Source organism: Corvus kubaryi, unplaced genomic scaffold, assembly GCF_017639235.1.
Source record: "Corvus kubaryi isolate FWS band 111438036 unplaced genomic scaffold, C.kubaryi_AGA036_p1.0 split1-37296, whole genome shotgun sequence".
Classification (NCBI taxonomy): domain Eukaryota; kingdom Metazoa; phylum Chordata; class Aves; order Passeriformes; family Corvidae; genus Corvus; species Corvus kubaryi.
The window spans coordinates 10,738,909-10,756,709 of record NW_024582075.1 but is presented as its reverse complement, the minus strand read 5'-3'; the positions used below and the strand labels follow the sequence as shown (position 1 = coordinate 10,756,709).

At 39.7% G+C, this 17,801-nt stretch overlaps 1 protein-coding gene across 1 annotated transcript in view; it reads right to left on the bottom strand.

The window, feature by feature from the left end:
- Window positions 1-14,008, bottom strand: part of MLLT3 (MLLT3 super elongation complex subunit) — a 58,907-nt gene extending 44,899 nt beyond the window's left edge. Inside the window, exons 1-2 of the mRNA XM_042012949.1 lie at window positions 13,742-14,008; window positions 1,563-1,682 (exon numbers count right to left, since the gene is read on the bottom strand). Of these exons, the coding sequence (XP_041868883.1) occupies window positions 1,563-1,682; window positions 13,742-13,993 (372 nt within the window). The 5' untranslated portion in view covers window positions 13,994-14,008. The remainder of the gene's footprint in view (window positions 1-1,562; window positions 1,683-13,741) is intronic.
- Between the last annotated feature and the right edge of the window lie 3,793 nt (window positions 14,009-17,801).

The window sequence follows — 17,801 nt, the reverse complement described above, 5'->3', positions numbered from 1 at the left end:
CAGACAGAAGTTCACTGTCTAAATGTGGTTTGGAAAATAACATCCCAGGTTAACACTTGCTTACAAAACGTTGAGAGATTCAGGACTTACCATGGTGTATGGTTACTAGGCAGAGCATTAGTACAGGACTCAGTATCATGTCAGTACCTCTTTGAAGTCCTTCTAGAGGTGTTTGGGTTGCTTATTGACCCAAGCCTCAGCACACCTCCTTTGGCATGCAAAGCAAGACATGGGTGAAACAACATTACAGCCAACTCTTTAGAAGTGATTGGAAAATGAACTCTGGAGAGCTACCTACCAACATCACAAGAACCCCTATCAGAGATGGAAAAGTGTGAGACCAACTCTTGTTTGGTATCCAAGTAGATGGAGGTACATCCTAGTCTAACCAGCAGCACCTTGCTGCAGCATCTGGTGTAGCCAGCTGCTTTTCTCTGAGGCATTAAACACTCATTTTAGCATGCCAAAGTAAGCACCTTCAGTTTAATCCTCAGATTATACCTCTGCTTCTCATGAGGAAAATAACCACACTTCCATATATTCTTTAAATGTTGCAAGACCACCTGCATTAGAGATTGTGAGGCACTGATGTACAATACACACCAGGCAGAAACATGTCAAAGAACATTTTTTGCCTGTCCTTGTTTATTATGTATCCCTACTATCTTTTCATAGGCATACCCTTAATTCATTACCTGACAATTCATGCAAGATATGAGATTTGGCATAAATAATGAACATGAAAGTTATTAATAAGAACTGGTATTGCTCCTTGCAGTACATGCACTGCAAGATTAAGTACCATAACTCAAATCGACAAGACGCTACAAAAGAAAATAAAAACCCAAACAATTTAACAGAACAAAGAAAAGGCTTGCGTTGCACTTCTTATCTGAATAAACAACAACATGTTGTTGAATAAACAACAACAATGCTATTTTCCCATAGCATTGGTTCATTTCATGTCAAGAAATTACCTGCTGTTTCAGAAAATTCATCTGTATTACTCAAGAGGTTCCTTGGACTATACCTTTTTACCATATTTTAAGTTGGGGATTCAATTTGATGTCCTAGAGACCAATGACACATTGCTGTCTTTGAAACATCTAGAAAAGAATTAACTTCTGGAATTTAAACAAAATAAAAAATCCTAAAGAACACAACTTCAAGTTTCACTCTACACAGTTATCCTTAAAAATGCTTAATAAATGAAATGATTATTATAGTATTATCTAGAGTCTTTACATTTCCATGGATCACACTTCCATCACTGTAATCCTCTAATACTACAAGAGACTATCACAATTCCTTCTGGAAAAGGAGGAAAACAATTTTACAGGCACGAAAACCAGAGAACCTTCACCGGCACTTGTTCTCATAGCCATCCTTGTACTGCAGTATTTTCACACGGCAAACAGTACATACACAGCAAAGAAATATCAAGACCTGCTATCATTGGTCTACACTAAAAGATTGCAAAAAAACCTAGAATTTTTTAAATTAACTTAATTATCAGGAAAATCACCACTGGTTCAACTATCATCTAGTAAATTAAGTCTCACCTTTGGCCCATGAGATGATTTCTTCTTCACTTCAGAAAAAGACAGTGAGTTACTGGGAAGGCTGGGGAGATGAAGGCTCTGCCCTGAAGAAAACGATGTGCCATCTGACATTACCATCATCTGTCATAAGAGGGAAAGCATGTCAGTAAAACATTACCACCAACAACAGAGTCTCAACTGCCTAGCAAATCACATTGGTAGGAGAATAAAAGTCCAACATATCCATGTCAAACACATCTCAAGAGGGGATAGTTTAATGGAATCACACTGGTAATTAATTAATTTTCCCCAAGAGTCTGTTTTGCCCATGATATTAACCGGTAAGCAACCTCCCTGCCTGTGTCCTGACCCATGAACCTTCCCACCCTATCCTCTCCCCCTGCCCTGTTGAGGAGGCAGAGTGAGTTACCAGGGTTAGCCAAGGTTAACCCGCCACAAAGATACACTGTAAAAACAGACTGAGGTTTTAAAGTAAAAGCAGTACGTCTCTAATTACAGCTTTTAACTTCAAGCTTCTGCGTTATCTAGAGTACAATAAACTGGGTGGCTTGTAAGCAAGCAGACAGTTTGCTACTAAAAGGGTCTAGCTCCCTTTCTTGATTTTAAAGACTTAAGTACAAACAGATCATTTCCAGAAAGCACACGTAAATCAGCCATTACTGAGCAGTTACCTGACATGTAAAGATTAATCCTTCCATCTGTGGGAAACCCAGCTACCATCTTGTCTTCTGCTCCAGTGTTGCTGTGCCTGGATTTTATGATTCCTACCACAGCCATTCATTTATCTATTGTTTCAAAGCTCTAAATGCCAAAGACGGCTTTACCTGCTGTCTGACAAGCCCTGCAAAGCTGGAAAGAAAATGCAGAGCTCTGCACCTGCAAGGAAACATCCCTCTCTTCCCACAAGCTCAAAGTGGTGCTGGTTTTGGGGATGCCATATGTGGTTACCCTTGCCTCTTCAGACGACCAAAACATCCTCCGACTCAGGGGACAGGAATGAGCTGACCCATCGCATGCCTCAAGCACACTACATTAAAAATACTGGGAAATCAAGGATGTAGATATGTATATTCAAATGCTACCTCTCCAAGTCAGGATGATATTTTATTGCCTACAGCTTCCTGAAAACAGGATTTCAATTTTAAAAAAAAATCTAAAAAAATTATTTAAACACCACTCCAAATGAATCTTGTTGCAGACCACTTTGCTCAAAAGATACATGGTAACCTGGGGAATATTAAGAGACATATCTAGGTAACAAAAATTACTTTTTATCAGCCTGTTTTCAACACTGTAGCTAGATTCCAAAGGCGGAAGAAGAAGACAATTAAGCTGTTCCAAACCAGAGCCTGCCAAAAGCCAAAGTCTGAAAAATCACCTGTCCAAGAGCAACGACGTTCTTCTTGTAATCATGGCAATGTTGATTGCAATTAGGTATTGTGAATCACAATAAGTGATCCTTTTGCTGGAAAAATACTTTTTAATCTCAACTTACCAAGGCCTTTGGTTGCATTAAACTCAGCTGTATAAAAGAGAAGGCACAAGCTCACAAAGAACAATCACCCAGAAGGAAAATCTATAGCCACATGTGCACACCATAAACCTGCACAACAGGTAAAGAAAATGCATGTCCCCATCATTATTTTCTCTCATAGAGCACGTCAAATGGGTGTTAAATAATATTGTTCTTTAAGTGAAACTCTGCAGTATTTTTTAAAGCCACAAATTTTTAAGAACATATCATTTGCATAATACCAAACAGTCATTCAGAAAAAGCAAAGTTACCCATTAGTTACAGAGTTTACACAGAAATTTTATTGCCCAAAGTAGTTTTGTTCATACATTCATATGACAAAAAAGATGCATATCCATGTGGAAGACAAATTTAGTCACGAGAATCAGGGTTTGCCCTACCCTGAAATTAAAACCAAAGAAACAAAAACTTTGCCAAAATTCTTTCTCCTAATGTTGGAAGCTGCCATTTTCTCCCTGAAGCATAGAAGTCTGACTCACTGAAATAAACTCACTGAGGTTTAACCACTGCATAAATTTTCTTTTTAAAATTCAGAAGCATTGTAGTTTAGAAATATTCACATATTCATGATTGTACACAGGCATTCTTAGAAAGCTGACTATTTTTTAAAGTGCATGGACTTCTAAGATATCTGAGTTTCTGGCAAGTATTTGGATCATTAATAGTCTCCATATTACAGACTGTTTCAAAACAGGATCACAGTCTACAGAAAGATTTAGAGGGATGGAATGAACAGCGTTAGTACCATGTGAGGTCTGATTTGGTAAGTCCAGTTACACATAAGAGAAAATAAATCCTTCACTGGTTTTAGGAAACAAAATCTGGACATATCAAACCACGAACCCTACAAATTTCACCCTATAAAAAAATACTACTGTAAATTCCAAATTTTTATGTGATTAACAATGCATGCAGTTAAGAATGGACTTCAGTTCAGACTACAGACTATACCACCTTTAAAGCTGACAAAAAGATGACAGGAGACCAAAAAGTCTCATGTAAAATTAACTCTTTGGTGCCTAGATAAAAACCACACACTTCTCTTTCAAACAGATCTCTGACAGAAAAATTATATGCTCCTCATCAAAGTCCCCTATATAACAATAACAAAAAAATTACTTTGACCTCTCAAAGAAAGAAGTTAATATTAACACTAACTAACATCCAATATGTTTGTTTTCTTTGTCAAGATCATCTATGTAAAAAGCTCCTATATTACCAACACTTTTTTGAATTAAGATGTATTTCCATTTCGGCTAAATTTAGGAAAGTGACAACTACATATCCAGTTTAAGGTTATGGGAAGACGTCTGCTGACAGAATTACAGCAATTTCTGCAGTGGGTAACTGCCCTTTGTTCCCCCATTAGTCAAACACAGAATCACAGGCTGGCAGATGTACTTCCACCAGCTTTCAGAGTAAGTCCCTACTTTCACATTGCTTCTACCACACTGGAAACACATGCTGCTTCACTGTGGGCCTGTCTGTGCACGTGCCTCTATTAAGCCAAGGCTACACCAAAGATGGAAAAGTGGGAATGAGCATATCACAGCAAGACACTACTACTGCAGCAAGAAAAAAAGCTCACTGATCGCATAGCAATAACTCTCCAGCACAACCTACGTGCACTTTTTTTACTTGTTTCCTCCTTCCTGCATTGCAAGTTTCCTGCTATCTTACAGCTGCCTAGAGATACACCTCAAGAGAAGGGGGACATGGCTGCAGCCCATACTTGAGCCAGGCAGCCAGGGGCACCTGCAGCTGGTACTTGTCTGCACCCGCAATGAATCACTTCAGTGACAAAACCTTTGGAACATGACTAATTCTTCTTCTCAGTCCCTTCTGAAATCAACAGGTCAGTGGGATCAGCCAGACTAGTGGAATAAGACATTAAGTACTGGTGTCAATGAAGCAAGGTGAGACAACAGTAGTCTTTAAACAAGTCAGTTTAGACAGCCATATAACCACGCTCTGAATTCACAAACACGCAAAAAAATGAAGCTCTAGTTACAGTTTTGCTGTTCCCTCAAAGATTTTGCTTGACTGTATTTAGCAGAGCAGAGATCTAGCTAACTGCAAAGCTTGTCTTTCATGGGGCAAACAATGACTGTAATAGAATGTGTAAAAGTAGGGCATTAGCTGGGCTTGTTCACAAATATTTTAAGTGTTTTTATAAAGTGTGGATTAGGATACCTGGTACTGGATAAGCACTAGAAAGATGGCCAAAAGAGAACAGTTAGTTTCAGAGTTTAATACCAGGGTACATATAATACAGGAGCTGCAGAATAGGCTGTATGGAGAACCATGTCAAGGGAGGTGATTATCCCACTCTACTCTGCACTGGCATAGCCTCACCTTGAGTCCTACGTGCAGCTGTGGCACCTCAGTACAAGAAGGACATCATCAGACTACTAGAATGTGTCCAGAGGAGGGCAACCAGTGTGTTGGAAAGGCAGCTGACACCACTTGACTTGTTCAGAACATAAGGCTGAGGGATGACTCCACTGCAGCCTACAACTTCCTCGAGGGGGAGCTGCTGATCTCTCTCACATAATTTAACTGCTCTGCTGGTAGTGCATCTTCCCTCTAGCTCACCAAAAACTCATTTCACCAATCTTCAGCTGTTGAGCTTGTATTTAAAACCTTTGTCTACCAGTTGCTTTAAATGAAAGACAACTTCCAGGGCAAGGGCAAAGGAAAACCTACTTTTCCCCCCAAAACAGTGCATAGAGGAGAGCCACTGATATTCACGTTATTGGCTAGGAATAATCAACCTGAAGTGACCAGTCTCCACAACATTTGAGCTGCTGGCGTCTTAGAACCATAGAATGGTTTGGGTTGGAAGGGACATTAAAGATCATCTTGTTCCAATCCCCCAGCTGTGGGGCAGGGACGCATTTCACTACATCAGGTTGCTCAAACTGCCATCCAAACTCCCAGCAACACGGCATCCACAACTTCTCTGGGCAACTTGTTCCAGCACTTCCCCACCACCACAGTAAATAATTTCTTCCTGATATCTAAACTTACTCTCTCTCAGTTTGAAGCCATTTTCCCTTATCCTAACAACACCTGCCCTTGTAATAAGTTTCTCTCAGGGTATTTCTAAGGGCATTCCAATTGCAAGACAAGTGAGTGCTATGGAAAGAAAAACTGCCATGCATTTAATTTATGTAGTTCCATCACTTCTGAATGGATCAGAGAACAACTGTGCACTACCAATAACCATAATGTAATAAGGAACTCTCTTCCATTATTCCTATTCCAGCAATTTGGAGAAAATTATGAAACTGTAATACCTTGTGAATTGTAGTAGCTTGTACTAAACCTACTAACAATTGATTCTGAAGTCTCCTTAAAGAAAAAAAAAGAATGGACATTTTGAAGACAACATTTATCTACCAATATATGCTTGACAACTTGGAGTACCCATGTACCCAACAAGAACAACTCACTTTCAAAACAAGATCTTGCTTTTCATGTCCTTATAACATGAAGAATGAGGAACAATCTTAAAATGTTCCATGAAAGCTGGTCTTCTTTAATTGCCTGTTTCTACAAATGCACACAACTGCAGGGTGCTGCACCAGGGCCAGGGCAACCTCTGGTACCAATCTAGGCTGTGGGATGAACAGATGGAGAGCAGACCTGCTGAGAAGGACTTGGAAGTGCTGGTGGAGGAGAGGTTGGACACAACCCAGCAATGAGCACTTACAGCCCAGAAAGCCAAACGTGTCCTGGGCTGCACATCCAAAGCAGGGTGGGCAGCAGGGCCAGGGGGATTCTGCCCCTCTGCTCTGCTCTGGTGAGACCCCACCTGCAGTGCTGCATCCAGCTCTGGGGTCCCAGCACAGGAAGGACATGGACCTATTGGAGAGAGTATGGAGGAGGGCCGCCAACATGATTAGAGGAATAGAGCACCTTTCCTACCAAGTACAGGCTGAAAGAGTTGGGACTGTTTAGCCTGAAGAAGAGAAGCTTTGGGGACAGTTTATAGTAGCCTTTCAGTACCTAATGGAGGGCTACATGAGAACTGGAGGATGACTTTTTAGCAGGGACTGTTGCAATAGGAGAAGGGATAATCATTTTAACTTCAATATGGTAAATTTAGACTATCTATAGCAATGAATTTTTTTACAATGGTGAACCATGGAACACATTGTGCAGAAAGGTGGTGGATGCCCCACCCTTGGGAACACCAAAGGTCAGGTGTGTGGGGCTCTGAGCAGCATGATCTAGTTGGAGATGTCCCTGCCACAGCAGGGGAGTTGGACTAGATAACCTGTAATGGTTCCTTCCAACCCAAACTGCTCTGGGATCATGCCAAGCCTGATGCATAGGAGTCACAGATCTACCACCCCACACACGTATTTACACAGTCAGGAACTGTGTGAGCTGTCACAGGTCCAGACCAACACAATTGCCTTATTAATGCAAATTAGAGCTCCTACAGGTGAATGAGCCACTATCAAAAATCTGTTGCCTGTCTCCCAGTTTTTAATTTTCCTGAATGAAAGGAGGCCATCAATAAGCTGCAATAATCAGATCCACAGCAAGCTACCGGTTGCAGTTTCATTTACTGAGCTGCTCATCAAAGAACACCCTCATACAGCATATTCAGAACAGGCAGTGAGCTTTACCACAGTGTGTTGCAGAAAAATTCCAACAGCACTTTCAGTAAGAGCTACAAGATACATATTAAAATTCTGGGAAAAATGAACCATTACTACGGCATTTCGGCAGCACTCATCACAAATGGTACTCATCGTGCACCAGTAGCAGACAACTGGACCTCTTTGTGTAGCTCAGGGCTGCTGCACCCTGTGTCATTTTACAGTGAAGAACAGGTTCCTACACATCACTTCTTTCAACATTAAAGAGTGCATTTGAAATATGGGGGGAAAGTAGTAATGATTTTAAATGACCACAGCAGCACTAATAGCTTAAGCCATGATGATAAAAAATCAGCATGGACCCCAGCGCGAGCTATTGAACATGGGTATGTGGACCTTGTTTCAAAATTCCAGTGGGTAACACACTGCTAAGAAAAACCTAGCAGTAATACAAGTTCCATTAAGGCTGAAGTTCCAAAATATAAATCATTACCTAAAAAATACAGTCATCCTGAACAACTATTATTTATATTTAAACCAATATAAAAAAATTTTAAGTTATTTGCTTGAAAGTAAAGTAATATGTACTTTAAGAAAATTCAATTACTTAAATATGAAAAGCATAACATTAAAGATAATCTCTTCCCTAGAGCAGCATTATACCTAAGGTTGGTTCTGGGAAGAAGCCAACTATTCCAACTGACACAGAGGAATTTGCCAGGAAAGAGGGAGGATGGAGAAAAGAGGGAAATCCCCGTGATTTCACCTTCATTACATGGATTATGAGCATAGGTTTTAGAACTGGCACTATGCAGACATCTCAACTGACTGAAAAGACATTTCTCAAACCATTAAGCAATAAAACCACAAAGATAAGAAAAAACCCTCAAACAGCAGAATGCAGTGGGTTTTGGTAAAAACCTACATTTTTACCTTGATAATTTTCTCTAAAATTGCACTTCACTCAGAATAATTCTTTGTCTCTCTGACTCATTAACAGATTAACTGTCTTTAAGGAATGAGCTGTCTTGTTACAGAAGCAGTGCTCTTGTATTTCCTAATGAATTTTACAGAAAGCAATAGTAAAGGACACATCTGTCATGAAATAGAATCATTACTACTCCAAAAGTGACCTATTTCTTGCATCCTCTAAACATGAAACCTCAAGCCATTAACAGCCATTTGCATTTGTGATAAAGCAGTGAATGTTACTATTTTTGCCCACAGGGGTAACTGCTCTCTAAGAGGTAGAGAAAAGGTTTTTCCTTTTAGGAAAGAAAATTCAGCTATTAAATGTTGTCTGTATACTCCTGGATTAAACAACCAATTTTGAGCCTCCTGCCAAAAAGGTGGAAATGTTTAATTTCCAATTAAATTTCCAAAACAACACAAACATTTTTATTTAAGTATTTGCAGCTATGAGAGTATCAACATGCTATCTTAATGTAGACTGAAAATATTTTCACTACTTTTTACTGCAGGAATTGAAATTAGGTTATTTGTGATATCATATTCAAACAAGTGACACCTGAGCAAATCTTTTTTTCCAGTGGCAAAATTTAATTCTAAGATATTAGGCAGCTGTCATTCAGCATCTTCAAAATTAATTTATTTCTACTAGCTCATTAAACAGAGTAGGTGTAATTTTCAATTTTTTCTTGCAATTGAAAAACATGCAAGCCAAAAAAGCAATAGAACCAGTGCTACTGACAATATAAAATACATAAATGGAATCAGACCCTGTTTGCAAGTGTTTTCTGTGGGAATCAACATTCAAAATCTACTTCTTCAAATTTGAAGGTTTCTCTTAATGACTATAATTTCCCAGTGTCATCTCTCTCTTCTGAAATCCATATTCAGCAATCAGAGTGCCGTCTCTTTTTCCTCAGGGTCTCTCTCATGTTTTAAGGCTGAAACTGATCACAAAACGTAACTGAAAAATCTAGGTAGGAATGACCACATAAGGGTCAATGCTTACTGGTGTTTGCATGATCAAAACTTCATTCCTACTGTACTTACTCAAGCATAATTTCGTGCTGTGCCTAGACAATGAGCTGTGTAGGAGACTGCATGTATACAGTTCTGTCACTACCAGTAGCTTGATGACTTGCTTTGGTAAGACACAGATCAACTAAAAGTCACCATCTGTATCCAGGGTATCCTCGGGGATTTCAAGCAACAGATTGTTAATTCACATGAGTATACATGTATACCTGGTATACAGATGATGAGATACTACACTGAGTAAATGGTGCAAAAAACTCTCAGGGGCAGCATTTCCACAGCAAACCTTTGTAAAAGGAATGTCATTCAGAATATGTGTGTGTATATATATATAGACATAAAGATATAGAACATAAACAATGCATGGTTTGGTTGAATTTGTCTAGTGTACTCTTGAAAATGTTTTATTTCTTCTGTAAACATCTCCTTTTTTAATTACAAGAATAGGCTAACTGAAAACAGGTGAATGGTAGAGATGGATTTGAGCATAACTAAACCTTTTCAAGGCGCTGTGGGAAGTTCAGTGGAGAAAATATATTTCTGAAAGTGGAAGGCTATATCCAACTGGCAAAGTTTAAGACTGAACCCAAAGTTTCTATTTACCTTCCTGATTAGAGAATCTCTGAAGCCAAATCAAATCCTTCTTCTAAGGGCTGAAAATGTAAAAGTCTCTTGGAAAAGAAATCAGCAAGTTGGTGACCTCCTAATAATGAAGACTGACTGCACATTTATGCTTCAATTCTGGTGATATCAAATAAAATGCTACAATACAAATATTCCACAGAGCTAATCTACATGATTGGTACCACCCTAAATGTCCTGTTTGCCTTAACTGAAGTGGCCACAATGGCACTGCAAAGGCGTACTACACCTGAGTTCTGACCTTCTAATTACTTGTGATGTCCCAGTGTTACACTCTCAGTGAGCTACAGCATAGCCAGTATCCCTTACTGGACACAAAGGACGGAGAAGGGTAACAAAACTTTCTTATCCTGAAAGACAGAAGAACTAGTTAATGTTTGGGCTGCCACGACATATATGTGTGGGGGAAAAGGGGCATTGAGAGCATCCAAGAGATAATTCAAGGAATCTGCAGCAAAAGACAAACACAGTGGCAAGCCTATACTGAATATGGCAGCATGCAGGTACCAGGTGAGCCTGCACTTCTCCCTCCAGAAGGACATACTATTTGTAATATGCATATGCTTATGCAAATGAGAAATAAGCATGTTTTGTAGTTCACGCCAGTCAGTTCATGAGATAAGTGGAGAAAAACCAATCAGATCTGGGTTTTGAGGTGCACAGAAATCATGCAATTTAGACCATTATTTAAAAGTTTCTAAGCAAAAGCCCACCACATTAAAGCCCACCACTCAATGCTACCACTCAGTGCTTTACATTAATACAGTATCTCATTCATTTTGAAGGACATGAGCTTCATTTTGCCAGATTCCTTGCCTATCAAAATTCAGCAACTTGTTACTGTTATTTTTTCTTGAAGATAGCCATAAGCTAGAAGTATTAATTGTTTTGACTTATTTTTAAGTGCAAACACCATCTCATACTTTATTATCCTGTAAATGCTTTTCTTGGCCTAAAGCATAGAAGTTACAAATAAGTTAATGCTCTGTATAGAACAGACAACAGACTGAATTCACACACTTGGAAGGGAAAGTCAGCTTTTCAGGGTTTCTACAGGAGTCAAAGAAAAGCCTGTTTCCAGCATTTCATAAAGTGTAATGGGCTTCTCAGCACCAGGAGATGTAAGCCCTTCACAGAAACTTTTAGGGACAAGACAGATAGAATGCTATTACATTATTTCTGTCAAGCTGATCAGATAAACTCCCAGGTCACAAAGTCCACACAGGGGTGCAGAAAGCACTGATAACTTCAGGAGAAGGTAATAATTTCTTGGACAGAAATCAGGGAAACGGAGAAGAAGTAAAAGCCGTGCAGGCTGAAGCATTCAGAAGACAAAAAGCAATGATGCAATGCATTTTAAGAATGACCACACTGATATATTCAGGGAAAGAATTTGATCAAAACATGCCACATTTTATTGTTCCCACTTAGGCAACATTTTTGCTTTTGTAAACTCAAGAAAACTAAAATTAAAAGGAACAGAAAAGTAGTAATAAAAAGGAAGCTTCCTATTCTAACCTCTTAAACCTTTACTCCCCAACCCCAAAGTCCCTGCTGGCATTATTTAGATTTATTACACTTGTGGTTAAAGCTTACTAATCTTATCCAGTCTCTTGTTAACAAATATTAAAGCAGTGGCTCACAAAGTTTTCCAGAATACAATCTTGATGTTTTATTTGCAAACACACTAAAAAGTCAATATATTGTTGAGACACAGATACCCTCTCGCTCCTAATAAATGCAAACACAAAACACTGCTGATGCTTCTATTTTGATTTTTTTTAACAGTTCTCTTCTATAGACAGGCAACAGGGTCTTTCAGACTATACATGCTACTTAGTTTTGCTTTGTTTTCAAAGATTCCCTTCAGCAGACTGAAGATTCTCACACTAGCTCCCTCTTATCTTCAGCCCAGAACCTACTGTTGTCTAAAGATACCAAAAAGGGTTACCCACTTTTATGATGACTGTTTCAAAATAAAGATAGGCACTGGCACTAACACTTATAATTTCACAGCATGAAGGCTTTCTTAGCATCTCTATCAGCGACTTGGTAAAGCAGGCAAAACACACTCATGAGGTCTGCAGAAAACAATCAACTGGGGAGCAAAGCACTTGACACTTCAGAGCAAGCAGGGCTTGCATGAGGGACCCGGACACCTGGATGAATGGATTAGCAGCAGCCTCATGAAATACAACGAGGACAAATGCCAAATACCAAGTACTGCCCCAGCAAGGCAGAGCCCTGCAGCCATGCTAGGGCTGGAAAACAGCTCTGGAGCATGCCCTGGGCATGGGAGGGCTGTGAGCTGAGCCAGGGCCCAGGCAGCAACAATGGCTATCGATGGCTATTCTTGTGAGGTGGTCACAGCCCTGGGAGCCAGGGGAGGGTCGGAACTGTACCCTCTGCTTGGTTTTTGTCAGACTCTATCTACATACTGCCTACAGTTTGGATCTCTAACACAAACACCAACAACAAAATGGTGGGAGGTGAGAGGAGGTTACTGAGACTGTGGGGAGGGAGACTTCATGCTGCAAGAAGTGGCTACAGGACTAGAGCTGGCTCAGGTCAAAGGAGGGATGGCTTCAGGGGCATCCAACAGCTCCTCCATTCCCTCCCATCAGCATGGCACTGATCAGAGGGAATGCAGAAGGCATAGGCTCTTCACAGTGGTGTGTGGAAGGAGGGCAAGAGGCAGCAGCCCAACCTGACACAGGAGAGGCTCAGGCCCATGAAGACGGCCCAGCAGTGGAGCCAAATCCAGGGAGAGTTTCACACCCTGGTGAGGAGGGGTGAAGTCCTGAGCAGACCCCATGGCTGAGCCTCTGACAGTCCCTGGCAGAATGAATGATGCTGTCATTGTGTGAAACACAGCAGAACAATTTCCACTAACAGACAAAGCGTAAACCTAAAAGTTTGGCCTTTTGGGCCCCCTCATCCCTCCAAATGGGAAAACTTCCTTTGGCTTTTTCACATCACTTAATTCTGGCAACACATAAAGAAGTTGGTACATTTTTCTGATTCAGACTGTGTAACATATTACATAAATTTAGGCAGGTTTGTTTATAGTTAAAAGTTTTGACTTGTTCTACCTTGTAACTATTGAATTTATTCTGCTTAATATAGAACCATTTCTCTTTCAATGAAAGAGACTATTTTCTCATTACTTCCATCACAGGATCATGTATTTAAGGAAGGCACATGATAATTTGTTCACCCGTTCCCCTTAAAGACACACACCAAGCTCCTGTATGAAGTTAATCACAAAAACACTTTACTTAAGTAGTTTCACAGTTAGGTCAATCTTTCTCATATAGTAATCATGCACCAGCAACAAGCAGCAACATCTTTATTGTGATGGCTTTTGACATGGGTGCAAGACTCACCCCTCCTGCCTTCAGCAGCTTTCTTCTGAATTCCTCTGTTGGGTTGTTGAATGTGAGCTTTTCACAGCGGAGGTGATTTACTGGTGGGTGGCCTTCAAGGTGCAGGAATAAGTCATAGTCAAACCGAACTTTCTTAGGTTCTTCCTGAGGGTTGAAAATAACCACATAGAAACATCTAGCACCAAAACTAACTAAGTTGAAAACAAAGGCTACATAAACACTGTCAATTAAAATGACATAATTTTTAACCATTCTCTGTGTTCTCAGACACATATGGAATTAATCAAGCGTCAGTTGAGCTACAGTAATTTAGAGAATCACAGAAGCTCCTATCAGCCCTTGATAACACAAGGTAAAATGCATGAATTTCATGAAATCCTGACAAGGCTTAATTGACACTGTTAAGTCATGATTGGCCCAGGCTATAGACAGGCATATAGGCAAGTATCATGATTCAGCTGAGACAAGGTAACTAAATCAAAAACACAATCACATTTCTGAGCCCTAGAGAGTACTGAAGACAGTGTAGTAAGTTTTGAACACAAATGTCTCCACTGAAGCTAAACTATCGTTTTCTTCACAAGTTATAGAAAGGGGGAAGTATGAATCTACTGCAGCCAACTACACTTGATCTCTTACTTATGGGGTCTGCTCATTTCTTAAAGAAACTTCATTGCCTTGAACAAGTGTGGTCAGATAGATTTAAAGTGTTCCACCAGAACTTTCAAGCAATTAAAATTCTCTGCCACTGCAGTGAAAAAATGAAATTGAATGTTCCCTGTACCAATATGGAAAGAGAAAAAACAGAAAAGGCAAATTTATCTTGGGAGATATCACCAGTGCTCTAGTGCTCTGAGAAAGCCTCAGCTGGAGAAGGACACTGGTGGCATCAGACAGACTTCAGTATCTTCTATCTGGTATTACAAACTGTGTACATTTTGTGTTACACATTTACACAATCCTTCTAGAAGCTGTATGTGCATTAAGTGCTTTTTTAAGATGCTATTAAGTGGCCCTTCCTCCAAAGGTCCTGATGTGCAATGGAAGTCACAAAAGCCTTAGAAAAGAACAAAAGTAAAATGGCAACTTGAAAAAAAGTTTCAGGAAAAAGGGAACCATGAGGGAAGAGTAGGAAGAGATACAGCAGAACCCTAGCACATATCCAACACTGCATATAATCAGAATACATGCTCTGTTCAGTGACAGATGCTTAAAAAATTCACATTAAGCACGTTGAATTTTGATTCAGGACTCCAAGTATGGGAAGATCAGAAAGCATACAAATCTCAGTTATTCTAAAAGTTAAATCAGAGGCTTCAAACACAGTCAAGGGACATCCTGATCTGTCCCATCTCTAGACATGGAGCAGAAACAACAAAAGGACACCTGAACTAAAAGTCTTGCCATTGTTTCTGAAGACAAAAGAAAGCAGTTCCTCTACATGGACTATTTTCATAGTTCTGTCATAGTTCATAGAAATTACAGGTAATTTTCAAAGGCAAGCATGGATGACATTTCTTGTTGCTAGAAATATTAACATGATTTCATACAAAAAAAAATTGAAGTAATTTATTCCCTGGTCTGCTTAGAAAACTGCAAGTTGCTATAGGCAGCAAGTTGGTACCAGCAGCTTTGCCATAAAAGACAAGTTGCAATAATTCATAAATGGTAGTCTTCAAACAATTTTGTGGAAAGTCAGATGAACACAACCAGCGACTAAAAAGCAGACTTACTACACAAAAGACTGCCAGTACCACTGCGCTGCCATTATTTCAGAACAGGGAAGACAGAATGGGCTGCAGTTTATGAGCCTTATTCTATACAGACTGCATTTTTCCAGAGTAGAAGTCTTTGACCTAAAAGCATTTTTAAGGACTTCATCTCAATGACAAACTATAGCCTGCTGTTGCTGAATTTGGGGGCAGGGGTTGATTGCAATTTCTGTAACTCTTTAAAGCTTGGAATATTTTTCTATCATGGTGAAATACGTATTAAATTTTCTACCAATTTCAGCTTAGTTCTGGGAACATAAGTCCTTTAATCCTCTGTGCTCCAGGCAGTTTCCTGTACCCTACCTCCTTTCTCTATCCATGAGGGTATTTTCTGAATCAGAAACTGAACAGTACTCTACTTTAATAAATTATAATGGTATGTCTCCTCTTCCTCCTTCTGTCTATCTCCTCTTTTTCTGTATTGGAATACCTGTGAACTGCCTTGTCGGGGGGAAAGAGCAGCTGAGCCAGAAGAAAGTAGTAATTTGCCAGCTCAATTTTTGTCCCACTCCTCCTTTGTATTGCACCCACCCCAGGGAAGGGCATGCTGCTGCAGCTGTGTGGGGGACTAACTGACTCACAGTCCAACTGCTGCTTGTTGTATTCCATGACACCAAAAAGGGGTGAGGGATGTTTGCAAACTTCCTAATCCCACGTGTTGCTTGAGGGTAAGGAGAGCCGTAATCACTGCTGCCCTCTTGATCTCAGTCTAAGCCACAACTTCAGCTGGGGAACACCTGAGACTTGCAGTCTCCACAGTGAGAAAAAGAAGCCACAAGTCTGAGTGGAAAGCTAAAAGAAATGTTGGGCAGGAAGCTTTCTGTAGAGATGCTCAATGATTGACTCACTGTCTTCTGCTTTGTCCGTGGGATGAGCATTTAATAGATGAGTTGAAGAGACTGGGCTGCTTTTCATTAGATTTCCTGAATGAATCAAAACAGCTTCCCTAATAGAAACAGAGCTAAAAAGCATACCAAAAATCCAATCAACTCACTGAGGCAGTTCTGTTTCATTTCCAACATCAAACAGGGTAAATCTGAAGATCTGCTCTTCACAGATTGATACAGGGAACATGTCAGAATTACCTGCTCAAAACCTACAACTTCCAAAGTGCCTGAGCAGAATTATCCACACCTCACACCTTAACAGGGCTTTCTGTGAAAGATAAAAGAATACTGGAATACATACTTGAAGGCACACACAGCTGATCTCAAAAGAAATTTTAAGTGATCAGGGTTCCAGAAAAAGTCTTTTACTACGCATTTCTATTTTCTTTCTGTTTTAGTCTTTCACCAAGCATTCAACACATTAAAGATATAATGTTGACTTCATTAAAATAATAATTTCAAACTACACCTTGCTAATATAAAATAAGCACACAGATATCTTTGAATCATGTTAGGTATCATAACAGCTCCACCAAGGTACATGACATATAAAGGGAATCTAAATAACTTTGGATATTAAGGTAGTGTACATTAAACTTTGCAAGATTTTGCTCTTTAATTTCACACAAATCCAGTTGTTTTTATCTGAACTAGTTATTAGTAATGCAGACCACGTTATGCACAATTAAAGAAAACCTCTGTATTTGCTATTTGAGAGACTCACAGTAAGTGCAGCAATTACTTAGAATGTGAGGTATCACAACAACGTAAGTTTTGTAGAATGGCACTGGGTTTGGTTTCAGCCTGGTAATGTTGAACATAATGAGTACTCCCATACAGTCTAAAAGAATGCTTTTTAACAGACCAAGGATGCAAGATTTAAAAAAAGATTGTTTTGAAAGATCAAAACCAGAACCAATTATAAAGATTTGTAATACTAAAATAGAACAATGAGTTCATTAAGTAATCAACATAATCAAGACTGGTGTCCTTTCCTCGAGTATAAGTGGCTCTTAAACTTCTTTAAGCATTGTTTAAAGTCTGTCCACTTTTTAGCAGGGGTAGTAATTCTTCTGAATAGTTATATTACACATCTCTTTTTTAGTAAGGCAATTTTAATTTCACAGAGTTATCTACTAAATACTGTCCACCAAGAGTCAATATTGGGTGCAATATTGTTGAACTTCTCCATCAGTGACTTGGACGAAGGGGCAGATGCCTCCTCAGCAAGTTCATTGATGACACAGAGCTGGGAGCAGGGGCCAATACCCCAGAGGGCCGTGCAGCCCTTCAGAAGGGCCTCGACAGGGTAGAGAGATGGGCAGAGAAGAACTGTCTGAACTCCAACAAAGGCAAATGCAGGATCCTGCACTGGGGAAGGAATAACCCCAGGCACCAGCA